The 27,773-nt window shown below is 40.4% G+C and overlaps 2 protein-coding genes across 4 annotated transcripts; both read right to left on the bottom strand.

Annotated features, from left to right (window-relative positions):
• Nucleotides 1-366: 366 nt before the first annotated feature.
• Nucleotides 367-27,540, bottom strand: ssx2ipa (synovial sarcoma, X breakpoint 2 interacting protein a). Of its 3 annotated transcripts, none has more exons than XM_088349349.1 (14): nt 27,338-27,540; nt 21,954-22,134; nt 21,677-21,834; nt 19,038-19,241; nt 18,852-18,962; nt 18,639-18,774; nt 11,260-11,335; nt 10,997-11,177; nt 8,504-8,639; nt 6,047-6,174; nt 5,805-5,990; nt 4,000-4,117; nt 1,593-1,746; nt 367-786 (listed from the first exon to the last, which is right to left on the bottom strand). In XM_088349349.1, the coding sequence occupies exons 2-14, from the start codon at nt 21,994-21,996 to the stop codon at nt 651-653; spliced, it is 1,767 nt and encodes a 588-aa protein (XP_088205475.1). In that variant the 5' UTR covers nt 21,997-22,134; nt 27,338-27,540; the 3' UTR covers nt 367-650. The 3 variants fall into 3 exon arrangements, with proteins under 3 accessions (XP_088205475.1, XP_088205491.1, XP_088205484.1); XM_088349365.1 differs by having other exon boundaries at nt 5,805-5,978; nt 27,338-27,539; XM_088349358.1 differs by lacking the exon at nt 27,338-27,540 and adding an exon at nt 26,682-26,799.
• LOC148376631 (uncharacterized) lies at nt 12,651-16,659 on the bottom strand. The gene is made up of 2 exons (XM_088349334.1): nt 15,953-16,659; nt 12,651-15,153 (listed from the first exon to the last, which is right to left on the bottom strand). The coding sequence occupies exons 1-2, from the start codon at nt 16,391-16,393 to the stop codon at nt 13,156-13,158; spliced, it is 2,439 nt and encodes an 812-aa protein (XP_088205460.1). The 5' UTR covers nt 16,394-16,659; the 3' UTR covers nt 12,651-13,155.
• Nucleotides 27,541-27,773: the final 233 nt, after the last annotated feature.

The following is a 27,773-nucleotide window of genomic DNA, read 5'->3' as shown; positions in this document are numbered from 1 at the left end:
GGTTCTCGACAAACTCTACTCAACTTCGTTCTACTTCGATTCAACTTCAAAATACCGCATTTAGGACACGTCAGGGGAACCCGTGTATTTTTACCTTCATGCACTGTAACTTTGACTTAAGTCGCTTCTTAATTAGTAATTTTTAGCCCTCATTTTTGTGCGCCGGCTCGATTTTCTTGTGCGCACGCGCGCAGCTTAGAGGGAACACTGCTACCTGGTGCCCCCGGGAACCACGTTGGTGCTAATCAGATCTGCTCAGAGTTCTGCTGGAAGCCAACGTCACAGTTAACGTAGTTAGAAGTCACTGTGGAACGTTTTCAACATGCACAACTGAAAGATTCGTATGTGAGGAAAAAAAAACATGCCTTTCAACTGTAATCGTATAATTTTATTAATGTAGTGTAACATATTGCTGAATTAAAACTTCTGAACCTGCGATTGTCCATCACGTGATTTCTGTAAACGTTGACGCGAAAGTGGCCTTCAATTAAATATAGAAACATGTCAGAGCAGTCCTTTCAGCACTGAATTCTCAAAGTGCTTTATATTTAAATAACTGACTGATTGGTACGAGTGATTCAACAAAAAAATCATTAATAAATACAATATCGGCCGCAACTAAACAAAAAGCGTGTAAATCGGGTGTTCGTTTAAGTAAGGCTGTGATCGTCGCCAAAAGAGACGATACTGGAGTCTCCAGTGTGGACCTTGACCAGAGAGTCTTCGCAGTCTTCCGTGATGCTGCTGGCCCCTCGCCGCCGTCCTCGATTTGAGCACCCAGAAGAACTGAAAGCATGTCACAAATATTTCAGTGGGCGTAAAAAAAATATATTTATCCTTTAATGCAGTGGTCCCCAAACTACAGCCCACGGGCCAGATACGGCCCGCCTCCGCATTTGGTCCGGCCATCTAAACCAGTGTTTTTCAACCTTTGTTGAGCCAGGGCATGTTTTTTACATTGGAAAAATTTTGCGGCACACCACTAACCAAAAATGTTATAAAATGACACTGAACACAGTTTTCCCGTTTGCCCGCGTCCCTGCGTCCTAGACGCATTATTTTTGCTGGGGACGCGTAGTGTCAAATCAGCGTGCGTCCCGGGACGCAACTTTTTTTGACACAAAATTGTCATTATTACCCGATTACAGTTTCTTTTGTCTTTTATTAGCATATTTGGTATTGGAGTAATCCAAAAGTAATTGAAAGTAATCCAGTTAAAGTAACCCTACCCAACCCTGGTTATGTTCCATTTACTATTCTTACGTGAAGAACCTACATGGTTATCTGGTTACTACTTTTTAAATAAATAGTATTTTTTGTAATCATTATTCATTTCATAAATATTATTATTATTATTATTTTGACATTTGTCATGCTAAGTAAACGTCATGCTAAGTATCAAGAAGCGTTAGTTATTTGATTCTGGCTTTCTGGAAAAAGAAAGAAAAATACATTAAGCCACTAGTGCAATCGGGAAAGTGATATGACCCTCACAAGAAAACGTTTGGGGAAGCCTGCATTAAAAGTGCATTCTGGATTTGTCTTCTTGCCATAGAACAAGATTTCAGTCTGAGTGATGATGTTTATCAAACCTGGACTCAGAGGCGAGATGGAGTGTCCGGTTAAGTTTGGTAGTGGATGGCAAAGCGGGGCTTTTCGCAGGCTTCGGAGTAGAGAATGACGCGTAATTTGAGGATTTAGACTGCTGGCTTTTGGTAGAAGGAGTCTTCGTCTCTGGCTCGCTTACTGAAATGAAGAACATTAAATAAACATATTTCAAACCAGCACAGCAGATGCAAAGGAGAAAAATCCACTAAAACTGTACAAAACTTAGATTAAGAGGAAAAAAACCCTCCTACATATAAATGGCAAAATGAAATTACTATAGGCAATTTATCTATCTATGTATCTATCTACCCTGGTCATATCCCTCAAGAAGGGTGACCGACAGCAAGACAAACACATACAAAAACAAAGAAAAAAGGGAAAAAGAGCAAAAAAACACACACAAAATTTTTTGGACCATGGCCAACCCAAACGCCCAAACAAGTTAAGCACCTCGGCACCCAAGTCGGTCATGCTTTCGTCCCTCCAGATGAAACGGGACACAAGAAAGCGGCCATGTCACTCTTCTGTTCAACAGCAGGGCCCGACAGCGGTCACTGGTTTACCCCTGCTGCATCATAGTTTCCCTGCCAATCCCTTAGAACGCGTCCAAACATCACACTATCCTTTCATAACACTGCTCCACTCATTCCTATCACCAACAAGAGCTCTAGCTTCCACTATATTTAGACCTCTTTCCTGCAGTAACACTGCAATAACACCATCCATCCACGTCAATCGCGGCCTTCCTCTTGGTCTCCTTCCATTGACTTCTGCTCTGTAGATCCTCATCAACATTCGCTCCTCATCCAGCCTCTCCATTTGTCCAAACCAACAGAGTACTCTCTTATCCACACGCTTGCTCAGTTCCACGACTACTACGGTTCTGTCTCTCACGATTTCATTTCTCATTCCATCTAATCTTCACTCCTAACATACTCCTCAAGCACATCATCTCAAAAACATTTAATTTCTTTCTCAAATCTGCGTTCAGTCTCCAAGTCTCTGCACTATACAACACAGTCGGCACAATCACACTCTCATGCAGTCTCCTCTTAACATCCATACTCATACTCTTGTTGCTCATCACTCTCCTCAGAGCACACAAAACCATGCTTCCTTGATTAAATCTGGGCAGTACTATAAGCTAATTTAAAAAAATAGAAAATAAATAAAAATCATCGAAAATACAAAATCCCCCTAAAATAAATGTGAATGCATAAACATCAAAATAAATAAAATCACCTTTTAAGGGACAATTGAAACTGTGGAAAAATGTAATTAGATTAAAAAAAACTCAAAAATATTTATAAAAAAAAGAAACCAAAACAACTAAATAACCAGCAATTGCATAAAATAAATACCCCCTCAAAAACTTAAAGTGAATAAAGTAAACCTTAATAAAAATAAATAAAAATAGTTTATAAAGCCTATTAAACAATGGTCTTAACCCAATGGACAATTGAAACCGTACCGAATTTAAATTAAAGGGGGGAAAAAAAACTAAAAATACCTAGAAATATCAATTAAAAAATATAAAGTGACTAAATAAAAATATATTATTATAAAAACAGAATAACCAACAAAAATTATGCAAAATTAAAAGGTCTCCCCAAAATAAAATGTTAATACAGAGAAATAAAAAACTAATTATAAAGGCTATTAAACAACGACAAGGGGATGATTTAAATTGTACAAAATTTAAATTGGCGGGGGGAACTAAAAAAAAATATATTAGAAAATTTTAAAAAACACACCCGTAGTCAAATAAAAATTTAAAATGACCCCACAACAAGCAAAAACAATAAATAACGCCTTTTAAAGCATATTTTACTGAGGGGTGATTTAAAACTGTACAAAATTTAAATTGGGACGAAACCCTCAAATCAGAATTTAAAAATAAAATGACTAAGTAGCAACAAACAATAAATTACAAACTACAGTAAATATACATCGGCAATCACCCAAAAAAAATGAAAAGCCCTCCAAAAAAACAGAGGCATTAAAGCGATTCAATGAAATCAATATAAATAAAAACAAGATTTTAAGCCTATTCAACAGTGGGTTTAAAGTCGTGGTCCAGGGCAATTGAAAATGTATAAAATTTAAATACGGGGGGAAAAAAACTCAAATATATGAAAAAAAAAAAAAAGACTAAATAACCCTCCACCCATTAAATAAAAAAAATAAAATAATCATAAAATGAAAAAAAAATCTAAAAAAAAAAAAAAAAAAAAAAAAAAAAAAAAATTCAGCAATAACAGAAAATAAAAAAAAATGTGATATCATATCTATATCATGAAATTATTTAAAGCCTATACAGTAGTCTTCAACCCGTGTCCTGGTGGAAATTGCAAAAGACTGACAAACAGGAAGAAAAATCAAGAAACTCACAGATTGATAAGGCACTGTAATCATCAGTCGAAGAACTTCGACTGCGGTTGGAAAAGGGAGTCATGTTTAAGAACTGACTTTTAAGCCATGCGTCCCGGTCCTCCACAAACGCCTTTTTCTGTGGGGAATCGAAAAAACAGTTTGCTCACAATGCAACTTCCCTATTTATAAAACAGTGCGCACGCACATCCCAGAGAAGGGGGCAATACTTTTGCAACACCTACTTTGCATTTTTTTTATCTGTTAGCACGAGATAAAGTTGGATACATTTTGCGGGTGGAACGGTGGTTAGCGCATAGCCCCATGGAAAGGGGATTACCACTTGTGAGGCCCCCATTTTCCTCATGCTAGAGTTTTGAGTTTTTCCTTGCCCGCATGTTGGTTTAAGATCAGGCGATGGTGTGATCGTAATCCTGTGCAGTCCTTTGAGACATTTTTGTGATTAAGGGCTATACAAATAAATGTGACTTGACTTGAGGTTCAGGGTTCAAGTCCAGCTACTGTAGCTTCCCCAAGTGGAGTTTGCATGTTCTCCCATGCGTGGGTTTCCTCCCAATTAATTGACCGGTCCAAATTGTCCATAGGTGTGAATGAGTGCGTGAGTTGTCTGTGTGCCCTGCGACTGGCCGGCAACCAGTTCAGAGTGTCCCCAGCCCGAAGATAGCTGGGATGGGCTCCAGCACCCCCGGGACCCTACTGAGGATAAACTTTGCAGGTAATGGATGGATAAATTTGAATTCTTTTCACGATTATGTCTCACAAGTGGTTGATTCTTAGAAGATATAGGTAAAAAATAAGTTTAGAGCCTGAAAAATGGCAAAATGTCAAAAACCTCTTAATGGGTGGGGGTTAGGGGAAGCACGGCGGCGCAGTGGCTAGCGCGTGTGCGGCACAGTTCTGCCGTCATGAGATCGAACCTCCTGTGTGGAGTCTGCATTTTCTCCCCGTGCTTGCGTGGGTTTCGATTCCGGACAGGACGGGACAGACAGGATAGATAATGAATCGGGATATCGAAAATAAACAAGAAAACCTAGACTGGAACGAAAACTGGAGAAGATAATAAACAGGAAGAAAATTGACGGAAATTAAACTGAAAACCGATATCAAACAGGACAAAATAAACAGGAACAATACCGTACAATAAATACCAACAGGGACAGGACCGAGTCGAAACACATGTCTTGCGGGGCAGAAGTTCGTTGGCGGGCTGACAAATGCGGGGCCAATTGGGCGCCATGGCAACCGTGACAATTGAGTTCTTTATTCTATAAATAAGTCCTAGATTGGAAAATGGGATTTATGACATTTTAATGCCAAAGTCTTGAAAATGAGAACACATTAATAAATTTTTTTTGTGATTAAGCGCTATACAAATAAACATGACTTGACTCAATTTAGTTACATGAATAAATTGTCGGGCAGCACGGCGGCGCAGTGGTTAGCGCTTGTGCGGCACAGTTCTGAAGTCATGAGAATGAACCTCCTGTGTGGAGTTTGCATTTTCTCCCCGTGCTTGCGTGGGTTTCCTCCGGGCACTCCGGTTTCCTCCCACATTCCAAAAACATGCATGTTAGGGTAATTGACCTGTCCAAATTGTCCTTAGGTGTGAATGAGCGAGCGAATTGTCTATCCCTGTGTGCCCTGCAACTGGCTAGCAACCAGTTCAGGTTGTCCCCTTCCCACGAAGATAGCTGGGATGGGCTCCAGCACCTCCGCGACCCTACTGAGGATAAGCGGTGCAGGTAATTGATGTATGGGGTTTATTAGTTTTGCAAAACACTGCGAATGTCAAGAAATTAACATACATCTCGACCGAGGCGGATGGCGGCCTCAGTGAAGTATTTTCTCTCCTTCTCGAAGTTTCTTTTCTGCTCCTCGAAGAGCTCCCACTCCTCTTTGAGCCGCTCCTTCTCCTCCAGGGTGTAGCAGTCCTTGAGGAACTCGGCCGTCTCGCTGTCCAGTGACGAGTTCAGTTGTTGCTGCAAAAAAGTCTAAATGTTATTACAGCGGACGACGTCATCTGTGCTGCATTTCCATCAAGACTGACCTGGAGGAGTAACTGCTGCGTGTGGATGAACTCCTTGCACTGTTGCACTTCCCGCTGCATTCTCTCCATCTCGTCCTCGTAGGTTTCCCTCGGGATCGCCTCCTTGTTGCACACGGCTTGATTTTGGACTTTTAGGGTGTACAAGTATATCGAGATGATTGTTTGCAAATTGTCAATAAAATATACTCATATAGGGGTGCGCTATATAGTAAAAAAAGGGGAAAAAAATCATGTTTATTATGAAATATAATCCTGGTCTTAATTCTAATTATGATTCCTTAATGACATATGTTTATTTTTTGAAGTAATTTTCTAATTTCCGACCTTTGTTTTTTATAATTTTGACTTAAAAGGGGGGAAAATCTTATTTGTTATGCCAGTTATGCCCTTTTGAACAGGTTATAATCTGTGTAAAGTAGGCTTAAACGTATTTACTCAAAGTGTGTATTTATAATCAGTTTGATGTTCCCTTTTGGCGTCTCTTAGTCTCCCTGTCTTTGTTTGAAGGTGTGGGTATTTTTCCAGTGGTGGGGGGTTCATTTTTTGTCTTTCGCCTTTTGTCCGTGTCTTCTTGTTTCAATAAAACACAAAGGCAGGCTGGGGAAGAGCCAGAAGGATTTTGATCAGCGGGTAAATTATCCGCTCCTTCTCCAACTGCAGTTGTAAAAATAGTCTTTGCCCGAATTTCCTCTTACGGTTAGCCAATATTTTCTTAGCTCTCCCACACTTCAGTGGTCATTTTAGACCCAACAATCTGAATAGAGCTTTGTTCAATTAACCAAGAGGATTCCTTTTACAAGACTGTCTCTAAAAATGAGAATATCTTGATAAATATTTCTTGTGGTAATGTCATCTATTTTGGATTTATTACAAATCAACTGAGACATATCAAGCCTTTTTTAATTTTAATATTGCTAAGTATGGTTTACAGCCTCAGCACGGCGGCGCAGTGGTTAGCGCGTGTGCGGCACAATTCTGAGGTCATGAGATCGAACCTCCTGTGTGGAGTTTGCATGTTCTCCCCGGGCACTCCGGTTTCATTCATTCCAAAAACATGCATGTTAGGTTAATTAGTCAGTCCAAATTGTTCCTAGGTGGGAATGAGCAAGTGAGTTTTCTGTGTGCCATGCAATTGGCTGCCAACCAGTTCAGGGTGTCCCCTGCCCACTGCCAGAGGACAGCTTGGATGGGCTCCAGCATCCCCGCAACCCTACTGAGGATAAGCAGTGCAGATAATGGATGGATGGGTTTACAGCCTACTACTACACATTTTCATGATATTCTAATATTTTCAGATGGGATATTTAAGTATTTGTCATATTTTGAAATATTAAAAAAAAAAATTGCAATATATCAGATGAATACAGAATATATGGCATTTGTTTTTTTAATTGCATTACAGAAAATACTTAACTTTATCACAATATTCGTATTTTCTGGAAAAAGTCCTGTATATGCTTAATCCCTAACCCCAAATATATGTCACAATTGAGGTTAATAATACTGACAATTATGCTAACAATGCATTATTGGTACATTTCTTGTATGCATTTAGTTAAACATTTCTATAATATCATTTTCAAACTTTATATTTTGACACGAAACATTAATCATTTTCAATGTTTTTTTCACCAAAAAGCCATTGAACCATCAGTAAACTTCCAGATTTTTTCACCTGGCTGTGTCCTCTGAGTGCATCAATGAGCAATTTAAAAACTATTAATATTGAACACTCAGTTGATCTACTGTTGACTTAATAGTTGTAATAACACGGAATGAGAGTACAATGTGTGTCCTAGCACGATGTATGTGTGTCATACAAAGCTATATCCAGTTTAAAGATTAAATAAAGTGAAAAGCACAAAGGAACCCAAATTAATGAATGTATCACACATGGAGACTCAACAATAAAGTTTGGATTTCAGATAATCAGGGTTGGGTAGGGTTACTTTAACTGGATTACTTTCAATTACTTTTGGATTACTCCAATACCAAATATGCTAATAAAAGACAAAAGAAACTAAATATGATTAAAATGACTAAATTTTGTGTAGGCTTGGGGAGTAACGGAATACATGGAAAGGCGAAAAATGATGTCGGCAAGCTGTTTGGATTTATTTTCATTTTGTTTCTGTCGCATTTTTTGTTCGTTTTGCCGGAGATCAAAGAGATCAAAGCCAGGAGAGAAAGCTGACCACGTGTTGTGAGTCATCATTTTATTCATATTTAGTTTCTTTTGTCTTTTATAAGCATATTTGAAATTGGAGTAATCCAAAAGTAATTGAAAGTAATCCAGTTAAAGTAACCCTACCCAACCCTGCAGATAATAAATAGAGGGTCGAAGTATCGTGTAATTTGTATAAGATCATGACCTCATTAATTATCCAATGGAGCTAATAGCATCATATCAACCACCCCTATGCTCATATATCAAATGGGTTGTTGTTTTTTGCATACTTTGGTGGTCCAACTTCTCCATGTGGCTCCTCACTTTCCTCCACTCCTGGCGTATGCTGTTAGTGAGCTGTTCCCTCGCCGGGTCCAGTATTTCCTTGCTTGTGCTGCCATCTTTCTCCTCCCCATCTGAGTCCAACTGGACCATAAAAAAATGGCCAATCTATCAGTAACTTATCCAAATCCTAAACTCATCTATATATCCCAATTTGTGTGTGTGTGTGTGTGTGTATATTCGTATGAGACTTTTAGACTCCGAAACGGCAGAACCAATTTTCAGGAAACTGTACTACTTTACACCTCTGGGAGTGATTTAGCTAGGTTTCACGTCAAGGCACCCCAATGAATACTGAAGGATTTTATACGTTGGACTATAAAGGATTTTATACGATTGAATACAAATTACATTTAATGCAAAAGATATTCACTGAAAGGGCTGTGGTGCGAGGTCAGGGCACCCTGGTGGAAAATGTTGTTTACAGGAACGGCAGGAACGGGATGTACGGCTGATAAGATAATCAGCACATCCAGACACTGTTGACGCAGAAAGGCCCTGATTACGTAGAAACGCTTGGTGTTGTTTTGAGTACCCCAGACATCGGGACGCTCTTCTACGAGATGGTCAAGCCCAGGGGGCTTCCTTGGCGCGCCCATGGGAGGAGTCGGCACGCCATTATGCAGGGAGAAGATGGCCAATAGGAGAAAACTAAAGGACTTGAGAAAAAGGCTTCCCATAGACTCCAACGTCACTAATTCGGCTGTTTTCGATGGATTACACTTAGTTAAATTTTTAGGGAAAATAAATCTAACCCCGTGTGGAAATGTCGGCTTCCTGTTCATCTTTTCCCTCAAGAAACGAGCGCGCACAAATTGTTGGGTGAATGTAGGTTGTGTTTGGTTAATGGAGTCAGATAGCTAATTCGAACAATTTGGTAAACGGTACTTTTTGTTATTTAATTCCCAACAATACCAACAAAATTGATAAACGTGGCCTAGAATTGTCGGGCATTCTACTTGGAGGGCCGTGGTTTGCTGAAACTTGTGCGTTACAATTAACCATTGGACATATAGCTCATTGGTGGCGAGAGCTGGTGAGGCAGGGTCTCTTTTGTCCTGTAGCCATTCGCTTTGAGCGGGGATTCTTTCACTGCGGAGTGGGAAGCCGTACTCCTGCAAGCTGTTACCGAGCTGCGGAGGGCAGGGTTGGGTATGGTTACTTTCAATTACTTTTGGATTACTCCAATACCAAATATGCTAATAGAAGACTAAATATGGGGCAGCACGGCGGCGCAGTGGTTAGCGCATGTGCGGCACAGTTCATGTCTTGGGAACCTCCTGCGTGGGTTCAAATCCAGCTCCAGACTTCCTGTGCGGAGTTTGTATGGTTTCCCCGTGCTTGCGTGGGTTTCCTCCGGGCACTCCGGTTTCCTCCCACATTCCAATAATTGTGTGTCAGGTTAATTGGCCGGTCTAAATTTTCCCTAGGTGTGATTGAGCGAGTGAGTGGTCTGTCCCCGTGTGCCCTGCGATTGGCTGGCAACCAGTTCAGGGTGTCCCCTGCCCACTGCCTGATGATTGCTGGGATGGGCTCCAGCACCCCCGCGACCCTACTGAGGATAAGCGGTGTAGCTAATGAGATGAGATAAACTAAATATGAATAAAATGACTACATTTTGTGCAGGCTTGGGGAGTAACAGAATACATAGAACGGCAAAAATGATGTTGGCAAGCTGTTTGGATTTATTTTCATTTTGTTTCTGTCGCATTTTACGTCAGTTTTGCCGAAGATCAAAGAGATCAAAGCCAGAAGAGAAAGCTTACCACGTGTTGTGAGTCATGATTTTATTCATATTTAGTTTCTTTTGTCTTTTATTAGCATATTTGGCATTGGAGTAATCCAAAAGTAATTGAAAGTAATCCAGTTAAAGTAACCCTACCCAACCCTGGGGGAGGGATAAGAGTGCCGGGAAGGACCGGTTGTTTGCAAGGTAGGTCCTTTTCGGACACACGATTAGTGATGGGACTTTTCCAGGAAATGGCACTTTCGCTTGGCTCACAGCTCGGTAGCCTAGATGGTAGGGCGCACGCTCCGAGACTGGGAGGTCGCTGGTTCAAGCCTCGGCCGAGTCATACCTAAGACTTACAACATTGGTACTCATTGCCTCCCTGCTTGGCGCTCGGCATTAAGGGTTGGAATTGGGGGGGTTTGGTCACCTAATGACTCCCAACACAGCAGTCGGGTCTAAAATGGCGGCGCCATGTTTGGCTGCGGCTGCATCGGCTCGTTGCAGTTTCACTGTATGGATCAGGTGTATCGACATTTCGTCCCGTGTGCATGGTTACAAAGAATGACAATAAAAGTAAATTCTATTCTATTCTATTCTACTAACAACCCCATGCAAAGAGAATGCCCAGCAATGCCAGGCCATTCTGCTTGTAATGTCCCCAAAAAACAAGAGTTCTTAAATACGCATCATCATCTTTTTTCATTTTTACCGGCTCCTGGTTGTCATCAGCACCGGCTCCTCTGCACGGCGCCTGTCTTGGACTCAGCATGTTTACCATTTCCCTTTTCATCTGCTGTAGGACCTTCTTCAGCTCTGCGTTTTCTAGCATCAGTGACCGCTGGCTGGCCTCGTAGTCACGCAGCAGCGAATTGTACATTTGTCCTTCATGGCTAAGCAAAGTAAAATGGATACGTATTTTACAAACTTATGGACACTAAAGTAACAAACAAGTGACAAGGTTACGCCCGGTACCTAGCTGCGACTTTGGTCGTCCTCCAGTGGTTCCTTTTGCCATCTGCTCGTCCAAGGCAATTTAGCATTTCGATAGCTGATTAGAACATAGATTAAAAATCCTTTACTTAGGACAGTGTAGTCAAGACTGTATGACAGGTACTAAAACATTTTGAGGACAAAAATATAATCAATTCATTGTCCTAACTGTTTATCCAAACTAGGGACGCAGTAGTAACAAAACAGATTTCTAGCATTTTTTAAGTACCGTATTTTCCGCACTATAAGGCGCACTTAAAAGCCTTTATTTTTTTCAAAAGCTGAATATGCGCCTTATAATACAGTGCGCCTTATTTATGGATCAACATTAAGTCGCAAAGTCTTGCAACTAACTTGCAGCCGCCGACCAGATTTTCCGCCGAACGCCAAGTAGTCCGCGGTGTATGCTGGGATTTATTTACCGGCGTTTCATTGGCTAACCAATGTGTCAATCATCATTTGAATGGATCACTATTGGCTAAAGTTATTCGGAGGTCAAGGGGCGGATCCTTTTTATCATTTACAGGCTGGCATTGGCTTGAACGGCAAAACAAAGCCTGCAATTGGCCAAAAAAGATGAATGTGAATAGCACGTGGTTGACGGCATACAGAAAGACTTTTTTTACTATACTGTATTAGTAAAATTTTATTCTCCTGGATTTACTACACTCACGGATATAAGAGGACATTGGCTGCACATTATTATGAACACAACGACTTCGGTGAGCTACTCCGGCTATATATTATCCCTGTATCTTGTTTCAGACTGAACTCGATGTTTCTGTGATAAGCGGTGCAGATAATGGATGGAGTGGAGTGTCTATTTTTAAATTAAACTCAATTCCAAGTGTTTATTGTCATATGCACAGTAAAGTTGCGAGCGAAAAAGAAAATAGAAACTAAGGAATGGTTGGCATTTCTTGAATCCCAAGACTTTAACCTTACGAATGATGGAACGATGCATTTGAGTGACATCGTACGGACACCGCATCAACACGTGTTCTCGACACGTATTTGCGTCTTTGCAAGCTTTGGGAATGTTAAGAGGGTAATAAGTTTGACTGAACTATCTGACTGTTTTGTCGACGTTCCCATTGTAGCGCCTTATAATCCGGTGCGCCTTATGTGTGTCAAAAATAGGACCAAAAACTATTTTTTCGGGGTGCGCCCTATAACCCGGTGCGCCTTATAGTGCGGAAAATACGGTACTTTCAAAAGGCAAATTTTCAATTCATCCAGTACCATTAACAGGGATGTGATTTGACCAAAGTGAAATTATCTGAAAATTAGCGGGGGGGGGGGGGGGGGGGGGTGATTGCTAGCTGGGGGGGGGGGGGGGGGGGAAACCAGGTAGGACCAGGGCAGTGCCCTGGTGGGGGGAAAAGTGGGGCGAAGCCCCCCCCCGGAGCTCATGGGTTTTTTTAAGTACTTTCAATGCACTCAGATGACAAAGAAATAGACAAGACAACAGCATAAATTTTCAATGTATATTGAACTATCCCATATAAAATTACAGTTTAAGTCAACTCAAAATCAGTCACATTAAAAAACATTTCCCCAACGCCACTATCTTAATTGTAAAGAAGATGGTTCCAGTGGCAAGGGAGACCCTAGACGACCGGCATCTTTCTACAACTGCAGGCGGCTAACGGGATCCAGGTCTGTAGGAAACCGCCTCAAAGCGTGCCGCCACCAGCTTTTGGGATCACTCTTAGTCTGGACTCTACCCTTCGACCTGTTCGGCTTGGGTAACCCTACCAGGAGTACGAGACTCCCGCCGACATAGCTCTGGGGGTCATGGAGACGCGCAAAGTGCCCCACCACGATAAGGTGGTGATCCGTCGGGACACAGCTAAATCCATTCACATGACCCAAACACTACTTCCTCCTAGACTTCATTGCTTTGGAATGGGTCTTTCTAGCCTGCTTCTGTGCAGCTTTGATGGTTCTTCTTGAGGCAGCCTTGCTCATTTGGGTGTCCTGTTTCACAGCAAGTTCTGTTCGTTTTGCAGACAACATAGCTGCTTCTGCATCCTTCTCCTCCCTGTACCTTTTGGAGGATGTCCTCAGATTTAGGCACAGTATGGACTGCACAGGATCCATCAGAATGTCTTTCCTTCCAAAATGGCTGACAGAGGTGGTATTTCTTGCTCTTAGGGCATATTTTACAGTCTGGATAGAACTGTATGTGGCTATGTCCATTCTGCATGCTTTGGGGTTCAGGACATCACCCATGACACTAAAAGCCCCCTCTACTTGCGGCCCATGGAAGCAACTCATGAGAGCCTTCACCATCTTGGCCAGGGTTGGGTATCTTCCAACAGCAAAGACTTGGGCCCACCAACGATCCAGTGCAATTGCCTTCCCCTCTGAGTCCAAAGGTGTTGGCAACTCACTGTCCAACTGGTATTCTCTCACCTCGAGATCATAGTTCCCCAGCTCTGACTCATCAAGGACATTGGTGACCAACGACGACAGCTTCTTCAGTTGGTTTAAAGTTGAGCTGTGTCCTCTGGCAAGTGGGTCAATGGCAGAGGCTGCTCTCAGAAGCTTGCTGTTCATGGGCAACTTTTTCTGAAGGTACAGACCACATGCCAGATATGCTGCCTTGGCTTTGGCTTTGAACTTGAACACAACTGACGACTTGTTAGAAGAATCCATCAGTTTGCTGGTGACACCACCATAGAAAATATCATTTTCTCGGAGTTGGTTGGCTTTGTTGTTCAGTTCAATTTCTGTCAGTTTACAGCCTTGAAGGGACTCTGGCTTTAGGAAACAGGACAAGAACTTCTTGAAGAAGGACACTTGCTTGTCGTTCAGCTTGTGGATCATTGGCGTTTTCGTCTCAAAGGTGATCACATAGTTCTTCAGCAAGGGCAGAACTGCTGTGTACAGGTTGAGGGTGAGAAGCGTATCCAATCTTGTGAAGAATATCTTCTCATAGATCCTCTGCTTCCTCTTCCTTCCTTCCTCAGTCATGTTCTTTTGGCCTAAAGCTGATTGTATGTCTTTGAGTTTGGCTTTGACTTCTCTTGAAAGATCCTTCTTGTGGTAGATGGCCATGATGGTGGGAAGATAGAGTTCTTTATCGCCTCTGCCAAGAAATGCATAGTAGAAGATGGTAAAGACATCCATGAGGCGTAAGGTGGACATTGAAACATTATAGTTTGAAAGCCATCGATGGCTGACAAATCTCTCTGGCATGGTGAAGGTGATGCCTGTCAGAAAGCAAATTTCTTGAAGAGCTTCCTTCAGATCGGTTGACCACTTGAAATCGTTGAAGAGATCATTATGGAGTCCTTCAATCTTGTACTCAAATGGCTTGCAAAAATGCTTAGAGGCGTTGTGGATGTGGTGGCAGGTATCCCCATCTATGTCAAGGAGATGTGGTGCTGGTCCCTCTCGCAAACGCGTCTCAACTCCAGATTTGGAACCCCGCATCACTGCACATGAGTCCATCAACACAGACACCAAATTGCTCCAGGGAATATTGTTCTTGGTCATGAGGGCTGAGAGTTCATCAAAGAGAGATTTGCCGTCAACTTTAACAACACTCAAAGATGCTAAATGTTCCACCACAACAGACTTTGTCGACGGGGAGAAATAGCTGACGAGAACACACAGGACACGGTGTAGATTGTTGCTGGTGGACTCATCAATGTTCATTGAAAAGTGGGAGGATCTTAAGTTTGTTAAAGTCTCATCAAGCATAGTATGGGCAAGGCCATACTTTGTTTTGTAGGATGCACTGGTTCTATCCATGGACAGTCCATTCAGAGCTTTTGGATCCCTTGCCAGTTCCTTTGACAGTGTGATGAGCTTTGGGGCCATGGTGAACGGAAGAGAATTTTCGGCCAGCACTCCCAACAGCATTGCCTGAAGAATAAAAGAAATTTAACAATAATCAGTAAACAATTAAATAATTTAAATAATTATTTGAATTATAATCCAAAATGTCATGCGACCAAAGTAAATAAAAAAGGATTTAGTCTAAACTTTCATGCACATTCACATGTCAGAGTATTTATTATGGTGACAAAAAAATGTTGAAAATTAGCTACAAACCATTGGAAATAATATTTACCATGCAATAAATCATTTAATCAATCATTCTTAATACATAATGGATAACAAAAACATAAAATACCTCATGCAGCAAGCTCTGATAAAAACACAATCATGCATTCGACTAAGATCATCTCTGTAACTGCATACATCAAGACACTCAACATCTTGAAACCTAAAAAGTGCAAACATGCAGCATTCATTTGAGTTTGTGTCAATGATTAACCATGTTATTAATATTAAGTAAATTATGTACCATAATAATATCGTGGCCATTAAGAAAATCAATGGTAGAATATCATACAAGTACTTAATTTAAAAAATATAAATACTGACAATAGTTTTGATTACTATTAGGCTTAATAATATTTTTAAATTTCCTAAATCATATTTTAAATGTAATAATTTATTTCTTTAATAGCAGCGTATCCAAGTATTTGATAAATGAAAGTACAATAAGTATAGGCCCTACAGTAAAGTGTTGGTGTAATGTACACATGAAAATCTATTATTGTAATTGTTAAATATTTATGGCCATTTTTATTACGTTATAATATTTTCGAAAAAAATGGGAAAACTGTCAAATAAATTTGAAAAGTTTACCACCTACCTCAAAATTCACGACTCTATCAGCAACTGGTACAGGTTGTTGGGGTGGATCACGTCTCTTTATTACCGCTTCCGATTGTGATGTCAATAAGGGATGGAGGCCGTAAAGTTTTGGAGTTTTCGTTTGGGCACCGAAACTTCCAGCGATGGAATAATTTGTCGTTCTTGACTGGAGTTCTTTCACGTGTTTTTTGCTCTTTGCGTGACTTTCAAGAGCTTTGAAACCTCTCCCACCATAGTCGATGGTATCATGACACCAAATGCAAAGTGCTTTCCCGGCACGATCGATCTTCCGAATAAAGTCATTGAACAAATTCGTCACAGTCTTCTTTCCAACATTCGTAGATAATTCCTTCTCCAACCAGTCCCATCGAAACTTGTTTTTTACAATCTTATCAATTTCTTTAGCTCGCGGAGCATCTTTGCGTTCGATCACGGACATCTTTCTTTAAACACCCGGCAAAAACGTGTGAGAAATGAACAATGGCACACTCCTATAACAAGCGCGTTTATTGGTCAACACGAGACTTCAACCAATCGCAAGTACGTTTCATTTCAGTTACGGAAACACTCAAATGGCATGCTGTCGAGACGAAATCGTTTTTTTTTACCAATTAAAACACCGGAAATTTTAAAATTTTATTTTTGGAGATAAAAAAAGCGGAATTCCGCGAATTAGCGGAAAAATCACATCCCTGCATTAAAAAGACGTAATCCGATGTGAACCATGTATTTTGCAGATCCACAAATATATTTGCGATTTACACACACGATTTTTAATATTGCGTGTGAATTTATCAAGACATATGATTTTTAGATCTTGAGTACATTGGATCTTGGATAAAATGGAAGTGTGGCAGGAAACCGGAGCGCCCGGAGGAAACCCATGTGAGCACGGGGAGAACATGCAAACTCCGGATTTAAACCCATAACTTCATGCGCTAACCACTCATCCACCGTGCTGCCCTTAATCACATTTTAGACATCGATATTTCGTGATTAGGTCTATTTTTGGAACGGGCCCGCGAGCATGTGATATGGTCGATAGCGTGCCCGCGGGCACGGGATTGGCAACCCCTGCTCCAGTATATTCATAAAAATAAAACCTATAATAAAAAACGTAATACATAATATAAGAAAATTTAATCGGCTTATTAATTTAATAAATCCCCAATTGAATATAAAACATTAAAGAATGAATCTTATACAGAGCACATCAACTAGCTACAGCAGGGGTCGGGAACCTATGGCTCGCAAGCCATATATGGCTCTTTCTATGAGTACCTTTGGCTCAGAGACAAATTTGATTGCATGCAAATTTTCTCCATCTCGTTCAAAACTTGAGCCATTAATCCTGTTCAGATACACGCAAAGCCAAACCAAAGCTTATTTCAAAGCAGTACTTCGCAGAATATATAGGGCACGTTTTTCACTACAATTTACAGTCAAGGTGTCAAGCCCCCCAAAAAAAACCCAAAAAACTCGTTTTGGCTGTACAACAGTAAAGAATCATTTATATAAAAGCTCACTATATAATCTGTGTTCAGTGTTCAGATACCTTATGATGAATCCACAGAACAAACTGTAAATACGCCAAAACACCGGAAAGAGAACTTAGTTATTTGATTGGGTGAGTGGGAGGGATGGGTGGAGCTATGCAAAAAGTGCAAGCACTCCCTCCCATCTCTGCGCCAAAGGTAAGCACAACAGGCTCCCTGTTTGCAGAATGTTGTGACGTTTTTACAAAATAACTGCTTGCATCTCGTTTTGAAACCAATATATATAAAAAAAAGGGTCAAAATGAGTTTAACCGATCTTGAGTAATTGTAAAAGAAAGAGACAAGTTTAAAGTGGTATGTTTGTTGATTTTGGGACACGGGCTCTGGCATTATTCTCTTTTCATAATTTTTATCAAATCATCAAAAATAACAGGATTAGGAGAGAAGTCAACTGAAAAGAACGTGATTTTTTATGAACCCCCAACGAAATTAGGAAAGATTTTTTGGGGGTTCAACAACCTTGTTGGTAGAGGTAAGATCGGGCCTAAAAAAAAAATTTCAGCCAGACCGGACCCGAGTCACGGATATACAAACCCGAACCTGCCCAAACCTCAAATTTAAACTCAATTCTTGGACAAATGAGAAAAAAGGAATGAACTATAGGAAAACTAAGGACACAAATTCTGAACAATGAAGACAGGACGTTGAATAACTTGAGCATTAACATATTCCCCTACAATGCAAAGTTTTTTTATTACGTTTGGTGTTTGTTCAAAAAGGGGAAAGAACTACAATAAAATTAAGTTCCAAAACAAATTATTAAAAAACTGCATTCAACTCATTTATTTCATGCTGATACACGCAAAACTGATAACAGCTTGAAATGTGTCATAAAATAATATATTCAAGAGGTATTTTATTAAGTAATACTAAATTCCCTTTTTTTTGCACTCACATATTAAGTAGGTCTGCAGCTTCTGCAGCATAAAATACGATAGCAAAGCATTTCATTTGAGGTTTAATAGAGTTCTAGTCATTTTCTTTCTACTTTAATTATATTTTGTGTCGTGTTTATAGTTTTTAATCAATTTGGGGCTTTTATTTTTGTTTCCATTTTCATTTTTCCACCAAGTTATTTATAATTTGAGCATTTCTTTGTTACTACATACATTTGACACATAAGGTTACCCAGTTTCCTGTCTTTTCTGTCCACAAGCAGCTGACTGAGGCGTTCCTTGAGCTTGGCAGACTCTCTTTCTTTCCTCTTGGCATCATGGCTGTACTGCGAAGCTCGTCTGGAAACTATATTCTGGAGCTTCTGAACCTGTAGAAGCAGATTTTCTTTTTTTCTTTTTTTTACATTTTATCAGTCAATAAGAGTGTAGCCAGCGTGGCATCTACCTCCTCTTTCTCCATCTTCAGACATCTTTGCAGTGTCTTGATTTTGAGTTGAAGCTGTCTTTCGGTCTCATGTAACCCCGATTTCTCCCGAATGGACAGTTCAAGCTGATCCTGTTAAAAAGCATGACATTTATTGGTTGATTAATTAAAAAACAACAACTAAATAACTCTAACTGACACATGTACCTTAAGTCTTGAGTTGCTCATTTGCATGTTATCCAAGGAGTTGATCTTCTTAAGTTGCTCACTCTCAAGCTCCTCGAAGGTGTCCATGGTGCGCCTGTGGATCTGCAGCAGCTCAAAAGCAGCGTTCAAAGCCGGCACTGCGCTCAGGCCACTGCTCTTTGAGTTTAATTTAATGCAGGAAGAAAGACCCAGGGAGGAAAGTTCCTGTATGAGGTTGATAGAACAAAAAAATGTCAATAACTACACATTTTGACATGCAGTGAGGGACAAAAGAGGTCTTTTAATAAGTAGTGTAATAATTACTTTTTTTTGCAGTACGGTACTGTACAACAGAGAGGATTGTAGTTTGTACTGTATTTTGTTTTTGAAATGTATTCAGAAAAGGACATTGGTGTCCCCTCACGCCCCCTCCTGGACATCTACAACCCCCCGCCTCACCCACAAAGCTACCAGGATTGCAGGTGAGCCCACCCACCCATCTCACAGCCTCTTCAACCTGCTGCCGTCAGGGAATAGACTGCAGAGGCTCAGAGCCAGAACCAGCAGGCTCAAGGACAGCTTCTTCCCTCAGGCTCTCAGGACTCTTAACTCTCTCTCTGCCCTACCCCGTCCAACCCTTTTGCAAAATCAATGCAAAACTGTTCTCTTTTGATTCTGACTATACTTTGCACATTTTTTTTGTCTTAACCTTATTATTCTTATATGCATGTTGGCACGCGGGGAAGAGGAAATAATTCATCAGTGTTGTATAATGTGCATATAGCATATTTGACAATTAAATTGAAAGTTAAAGAAGTCCAACGATTTTCATGGGTAATACATTTCAGAACCATATATTCCAAGTTAATTTCTGCAAAGTAGGCACCATGTACTATGTACTAGGACAGAAAGAGAGTGGGCATTTTTACGTATGAGCAGTTACCCTCATCCCGGATACTAATATGCAGCAAAGCACTGTGGACTCTGTGTAGTACAGAGACAAATCATGTATGCAAGCTCTGACTTACGTGCTAAAAAAAAAAAAACAAAGTACGTGTATTTGTTGATTTCTCTAAAACATGCGTTTTATTTTCTGCCTCCCCAGTAAAAATCCTACAGTCATATATATACACTAGAGCTGGACAGCCTGACAACTGTAACTGAGAGACGGGCACAGGACAAGCTGCGGTCAATCATGGACAATTCATCACATCCACTACACAGCATCATCTCCAAACAGAAAAGCAGCTTCAGCGACAGACTGCTGTAACAGTCTCGTTCCATGGACAGACTGAGGATATAATTTCTTCCTCATGCCATGAGGCTCTTTATCTCCACCCGGGGGAGTAAAAGCCCACATTAACCCCCACCCCACATTTGCATATTAACCTTTTTTTATTACAGTGTGTTTTTTTTCTCCGTAGCACTATTTAAATACTCTATAGCAAAATGTTATATTGGGTATTTTTGTATTCTATATCTTTATTTTATCATTTTATTTTTTAACACAAGGATACTGCTGGAAGTGTGAATTTCCCTACGGAGATGAATAAAGTATCAATCTATTTATCTATATTAGTGGATACAACAGTCATATCCATCCATATGTAGTGTAAATCTATGATTAATTGGCTGGTCCAAATTGTCCCTAGGTGTGAATGAGCGAGCGAATTGTCGGTCCCTGTGTGCCCTGCGACTGGCTGGCAATTTGATACAGTTACTAATAACCTATTGAAAATGTAATCAGTAATCTGAATACTATAATATTAAAGTAATGTCACTTGGTAACCTTCGATTACTTTGTACTAACAAAGATTTGATAGTGCCCTGTTTATGTGTAGCATGCACCGGTCTTCTTGGGCGCTACCCGTAGTTTGTGATGACGCTTCATGGGACAATGCCGTACAAACTAATGCCAGGTGCCGTTAATAACGAAGGAAGAAGAAATGCAATGGCAAAGCGGAGCCACCAGAGAGCAGCGTCGGCGTTATTTTTAGGCAGACTTGTTCAGACACATGAGAATAATTTTAAGCATTTACGAACACTTCACCCGAAAATACAAGCACTTTTTAATCCTTGAAAACCATCATTAAACTTCAAGGATTTCAAGCACCCGTACAGACCTTGAAGGTTGCATAGCACATCTACTGGCTATATAAAATATGTTTTAATCCTAATAGCAGAAAATGTGCCTTTTTTTGTATTGTACAGTCTTGGGCAGCACGGCAGCATAGTGGTTAGCGCGTGTGCGGCACAGTTCTGAGGTCATGAGATCGAACCTTCCTGTGTGGCGTTTGCATGTTCTCCCTGTGCTTCCTCTGGGCACTCCGGTTTCCTCCCACATTACAAAAACATGCATGACAATTTAATTGGCTGGTCCAAATTGTCCCTAGGTGAGAATGAGCGAGTGAGTTGTCTGTCCCTGTGTGCCCTGCGACTGGCTGGCAACCAGTTCAGGGTGTCCCCCTGCCCACAGCCTGAAGATAGCTGGGATGGGCTCCAGCATCCCCGCAACCCTACTGAGGATAAGCGGTGGAGATAATGGATGGATGCTACACGAGTTACAAACATAGCTCAAAATTCAGCCTTAAAAACTAAAAGGTTCTTCAGTCCAGCACTGCAAGCGGCAACCACAATTCATAAACCTTTCGGAGTCGTACCTGATTGATGTAGGAGACACATTGTGGGATGTTCTCATCAGTGCAAAAGACCGTGAGCCGACGATACGAGTTCCTGGTCGAAGGCTGCAGGGGCGCAAGGTTATTCTCCCATGACGGAGACATCCTTGCCTGCGAAATGCTGGAGACGTCCACGTTTTCTGTTGAAAGGAATCCGGAAACGGTATTCTATCTGGAACGTTCTCTGAACTGAAGTAGGCTGCTGCTTGAAATAGCACAGATCTGGGTCATCCTCCAATAAAAGAAATCCAAAAATTACCCATGGATGTGTCTCCTGACACTGATGTCCACCGTTCACCCATTTCACCGACGCATGAGGACACAAGGACGTCGGGTCACAAGTTATCAGCCGGAGAGGATTATTTGTCAGACGGTGGATCACAAAATCTGGCTGGGGACTCTTGTGCATGAAACGGTGAGATGGAGTGGCGATGGATAATCTGGCCAAAAGCACAGAGGACATAAGCTATAAAGGCAGATGTGCACCAGGAAGGGTGGGATTTAGGTTCAAAAAGATAAAAATAAACATCACAGGGGTGGGGCAGTATTTTTTTAATAATGTTCGAGTATCCACATTTAGGTCATAGTTGAGCTGGAGCCTTTTCAGCTTTGACTGGTCGCCTGCCAACCACGAGGCACCATGAGACAGACACATGTATATCTTTTGACCAATGCATTTGAATGAATGAAAACTTTATTTCGAACATTCAAATAAAAACAGGACAAAAACAATGACTCAACAACAAAATAGTGTTCCATAACATGTTCGAAAAGGGGTAGTCAGAAGCAGACGCTTATTTTCGATACCCCTTCATCTTCCCTATTAAATACATTTTACAGATCCTCTTCTCTTGTGTCTAATATAAGAAAGTCTCATGGATATACATATTACATAGGTCAAATATCAATAATCATAATAACAAGTCACATATTTTATACACTAATCATGGTAGTACCCATCCCTCAACGTTATAATGCCACTAGTCACCAAACATCACTGCGGCACCAATGATAATAACAGCAATAGCAATAATGACAGTTATGAATGAATGAAAACTTTTATTTCGAACATAAAAATAAAAACAGGACAAAAACAATGAGTCAACTGTTGTGGAAAATAGACTTGCATTTGTAGAATAGAGTTGCATACATTTAGAAAGAAATGTAGAAAGACTTGCTTACAGTGTGACAGAATGTTGACATCATTTCGGGAAGGTCCTTGGGACCTTCAAGGACTCTCTGAGCAAACTGAGGCGAACAACATGTCCTAATAAGGGTACGACAGCATCTTCCTTGTTGTTACTGAGGACTAGGGCCGCCTTTTGGGTTGTACTCAAACTGAAGCTATAAAAGCATTGTTATGTCTGGAGTTCTCTGAGTTTCTTTGGGATGACGAAATAAAGAGCTCCCCCTCATGGCAAGCCCTGGTGTACTTTATTAAATCACGTAAGAAGACTTAAAAGATTATCGAACCTGCATTTTCTCCTACACAACAACAAAATAATGTCACATAACATGTTCGAAAAGGGGTAGTCAGAAGCAGATGCTTATTTTTCCTACCCCTTTGTCTTCCCTATTAAATAAATTTTATAGATAGCTCCTCTTGTGTCCGATACAACAAAATCTCATGGATATACTTATTACATAGGTCAGATATCAGTAATTATAATAGTTACAATAATCACATATTTTATACACTAATCTTTGCAATACCCATCCCTCAACGTCATAATGCGCATAATGTCACTGCGGCACCAGTGATAATAACAATAAAATAAACACAATACTTATAACAGTTCTGATGTAATAATCGTAAAAATAACAACAAGGTTAACTACAGTTGTAAACCCAGTATTTCAAACCTCTCGTATTACTCATACCTAATTTTCTTAATCTCTGTATTCTGCCAGTAATGTTTTTTTGTATTTAAATTTGAACACATGAATTGTTGGACATCGTTTGATCTCATCTTGTTAATTGTTCCAAAGTTTGACTCCACACACAGACACACACATGCTTTTCCTGGTGGTTCTCACCTTTGGGATTATGAATGTACTACAGCCCCTTAAATTATAATTTCCCTCTTTCTGAGCGAATAATTTTTGGATCTTTTCTGGCACTATGTTTTTGTTGACCTTAAATAGCACTTGTTAAGTGAGAAATTGTACTAAATCATCCGATTTTAATAATTTGGACTGCAGGAATAAAATATTAGTATGATCTCGATATCCTACCCTGTGTATGGCTCTAATTGTACGTTTTTGGAGGATAAAAAAATGGCTGTAGAGAACTTTTGTAATTATTGCCCCAGACTTCTGCACAATATGTATTTGTTTAACTCATTCAATGCCAGACTTTTCTTTTTAAATGGGAAGTCTGGGTGACAACCAATGTTAGCCACTTTGGCTCATTTTTGAAGGCCTAAGAAAATTTAGTTTGGTATCTATAAAGGCATTGACATCGAAACAGGGCTTGAACCCTCATTATGGTCTAAATGTTCCTTTTATACTTTCATACCAGGTATGGACATGGACCGGTGTTATGCGAAGAAACCCATCCCTGCCGAGATTTGCATCCCCCTCGCTACTACAACCACTTTTACCTCGTTTTATCTCACTTTTAGGGAATGTAATGGCGAACATATAACCAAAACCACTTCGTCTTACATTTGTTGGGAATGTAATACAGCTTAAACCATTGCGTCTTTGTATTTGTTGTGAATGTAATCGAACGGTAATGCACACTGTATATAAATCACTTTTGAGTAGGTAACAGGTTTACTTTGCCTTTTTCTACTCAAATCACTCGTATTGAAACTGGTATGCACTCTACCATAAAGCTTATTTCAGCATAATAAGCTTTATGGTAGAGTCCATAACAGTTCTCAAAAGTGATTTATATCTCGTTCTTTTCAACCAGCGTGGACAAGTGACTGGGGCTTTGTGCAAAAAAATGACCGTGCTGTTTGTGCATTATGCCTCGAGAGCGTTGTACATCGCGCATCAAGTGCTAAACGTCATTACAAGACGAAACATGAACATTAATTCAAGGCGGAAACATTAAAATGCGCTGTGTCCAGGTACGCCAAAAAAACACAGACCCTGAAAACCTTTGTCACTGCTAAAAACGCCACCAGTGAAGCAAGTTATCACATTGCTCACTGCATAGCAAAGCACGGGAAATATCAGAGACCAAATCAGCCGTTATTTCTGTTGCCCTTATTTTCTAGTAGCCTTGTGCCTTGCTGCTGTTATTTCAAGTTTTGATATTTTCTGCAATAAGATTTCATTGATGAATGGTATGGTAGCTGTCCATAGCACTTGTTTTTGATTGTAGTTCACTGTTGATGAAGAATGGTTGATTCTGGTTAATTCATGTGGTAAAAAGTTGAAGTCATAGATAACTCACATTATTATTTTTTTCTAGTTTATTGATGAACAAGACTAGTGGAAGATAAATTGTTCAGTTATACGATTTCAATGTCCGTTAATTTCGGACTATAAGCCGCTACTTTTTTCCCAAACCTTCAACCCTGCGGCTTATTCAGTGATGCGGCCAATTTATGTCATTTTTCTAACGGCCGCCAGCGGCGCTCGAGTACAAAAGATAAGATTTAGACGAGGAAGACTGCAACTTTTTGGCTTGTGCATACAGTAAATTAAATTAGCGTAAACATACCCTCATCATGCAAAATGCAAAAAGAAAGGCACATGACGCAGCTTTCAAGCTAAAAGCAATCGAGCAGTCCGATAAAGAAGGAGCGAGCGTGTTGCCAGCGTGTTTTGGAATAAGGGAGCGTGGGACGACGTATATATGACGAAGTTTCTCTCCGACACTGAGGAAGACGACTTTGATGACTTCAGTTCTAAGGAGAAAGATGAGGACGGTTTACCGTGATTTTTACAAGTACGGTAAGTTTTTTTTACCAGACCCGTTTACTGTGTTGCGAGCGTATTGCTAGCGTGTTTTGGAATAAGGGAGCGTGGGACGACGTCTATATGACAAAGTTGCTTTTCGATGGTTTCAGTTCTAAGGAGGAAGATGAGGACGGTTTACCGTGATTTTTACAAGTACGGTATGTTTTTTTAACAGACCCGTTTAATGTGTTGCTTTTTATGAAGTACATTCAGTTTCAATCGCAGGACTTAGTCGGGTTTGGGTTAATTTTGTGTTTGTGTTCCATTTTTTTCATGTGGGCGCATGCGGCTTATATACAGGTGCGGCTTGAGTAAGCACAAAATCGGTTTTCCTCTTAAAATGTGGTGGGTGCGGCTTATAATCAGGTGCGCTCTGTAGTCCGGAACTTAAGGTATATCATGTTGTATATTCAGACTTGTGTAAAATGACAGCTTAAAAAAATTGTGTGCGAGTCATTGGTCTTGGTGTGGCACACCGATTTCCAAGAAAATTTGAAAGTGGCACTCCACACCGAAATAGTTGCTAACCCCTGTTCTACATGAATATTTTTTAAATAAAATAACAACAATAATGAAAATATACATAACGTTTCTGTAACGGCAGCACGGCGGCGCAGTGGTTAGCGCGTCTTGGGAACCTCCTGTGTGGGTTCAAATCCAACTACCGGACTTACTGTGCGGAGTTTGTATGTTCTCCCCGTGCTTGCGTGGGTTTCCTCCGGGCACTCCGGTTTCCTCCCGCATTCCAAAAACATGCATTTCAGGTGAATTGGCCGGTCCAAATTGTCCCTAAGTGTGATTGAGCGAGTGAGTTGTCTGTCCCCGTGTGCCCTGCGATTGGCTGGCAACCAGTTCAGGGTGTCCCCTGCCCACTGCCCGATGATTGCTGGGATGGGCTCCAGCACCCACGCGACCCTACTGAGGATAAGCGGTGTAGCTAATGAGATGAGGTTTCTGTAACGTAGGAAAAATATCCCTGATATTAAATGCCACAATTAAAAAAATGTCAATGACAACAAGAAAATAGTCACTCATTAAAAAACAAAGTTGAAAATACTGCAGTCTCTTACCTTTCCTCGAGTATCTTTTTAAATGGATCTCCCTTCAGGATAGTAATTATTAGATATAAAAGTTAAACTAGCTAGCAACGCCCTCTGTGATCAACATGTGCACACATGCCTCCATACGCGACGCATTAAGAAACAATCGGAAAAATCGAAATCCTTATCAAGGGGTTGCTCTAGATTAGAAAATATTTTTAAAGAAACCAACTGCAAAACATTTTACCCCCAGGTAGTACTTAAAGTAAGTTACTTTTTATTATTGGGGGACGGGCGTTTGCAGAGAGCAACAACAACATTAACTTAAGTTATCTACAGCAAACAGCTCCCAAACGCAACGCACGTAAACCTCACCTGAGGAAAACGCTGAGCCAAGCAAGCTTCTATTTTCAATAAATCCACCAACTTAATCGACACCATAAACGTCGAAATGCGTATAAAAAGCAAAAATAATCTAAAGTATTTAAGTTATGTGGAAAAAAACCCCGAAGGTCTTTAGAGTCTGGCTTATCTTCATACCATCGTGAGCACGGTGTTGCAAGCCCAAGGTTAATGCAAAGTCGAATTATAATTAAACAATTTCCAAAAAGCATGAAAATAAACAAAATAACACAAAAATGTTTCTTACAGAGTTTGAACGATCGTGCAGGAAAATGTGGACTTACCACGACAGCGGCGTACAAGAAGTCGAAATTGGTTTTCATAAAAAGTCTATAAAAATGAAGTAAAAACACATTAAATAGAGCGTGCTGGATAAAAAAACAAATGATCTCAAAATATCGAGAAAGAAAAGAGGACAGAAATTCTTGAATGTTTTTCAAGTCTCGAGACAGACAGCCCCAAGCCAAACGCTAATATTATTGGATGAGCTGTTGCTAGGTGACCAGTACGCCTGACGTCCATTGGTTATGACGATTATGCAAATGAGGAAAAGCATCAGGTGCAATTCAGTGACGTCATGTAGAAAGTTGTGAATGGTAACATGGCAAACGGTCTGCACTTATATAGCTCTTTTCATGTCAATGAAGACTTCTCAAAGCTCTTTACAATGTGCTTCACAATTACCCATTCACACACACACTCACACACCAATAGGGAGTC

Source organism: Urocampus carinirostris, chromosome 1, assembly GCF_059441175.1.
Source record: "Urocampus carinirostris isolate Australia breed hairy pipefish chromosome 1, RoL_Ucar_1.0, whole genome shotgun sequence".
Classification (NCBI taxonomy): Eukaryota; Metazoa; Chordata; class Actinopteri; order Syngnathiformes; family Syngnathidae; genus Urocampus; species Urocampus carinirostris.
This window is presented reverse-complemented; position numbering and strand designations above follow the sequence as displayed.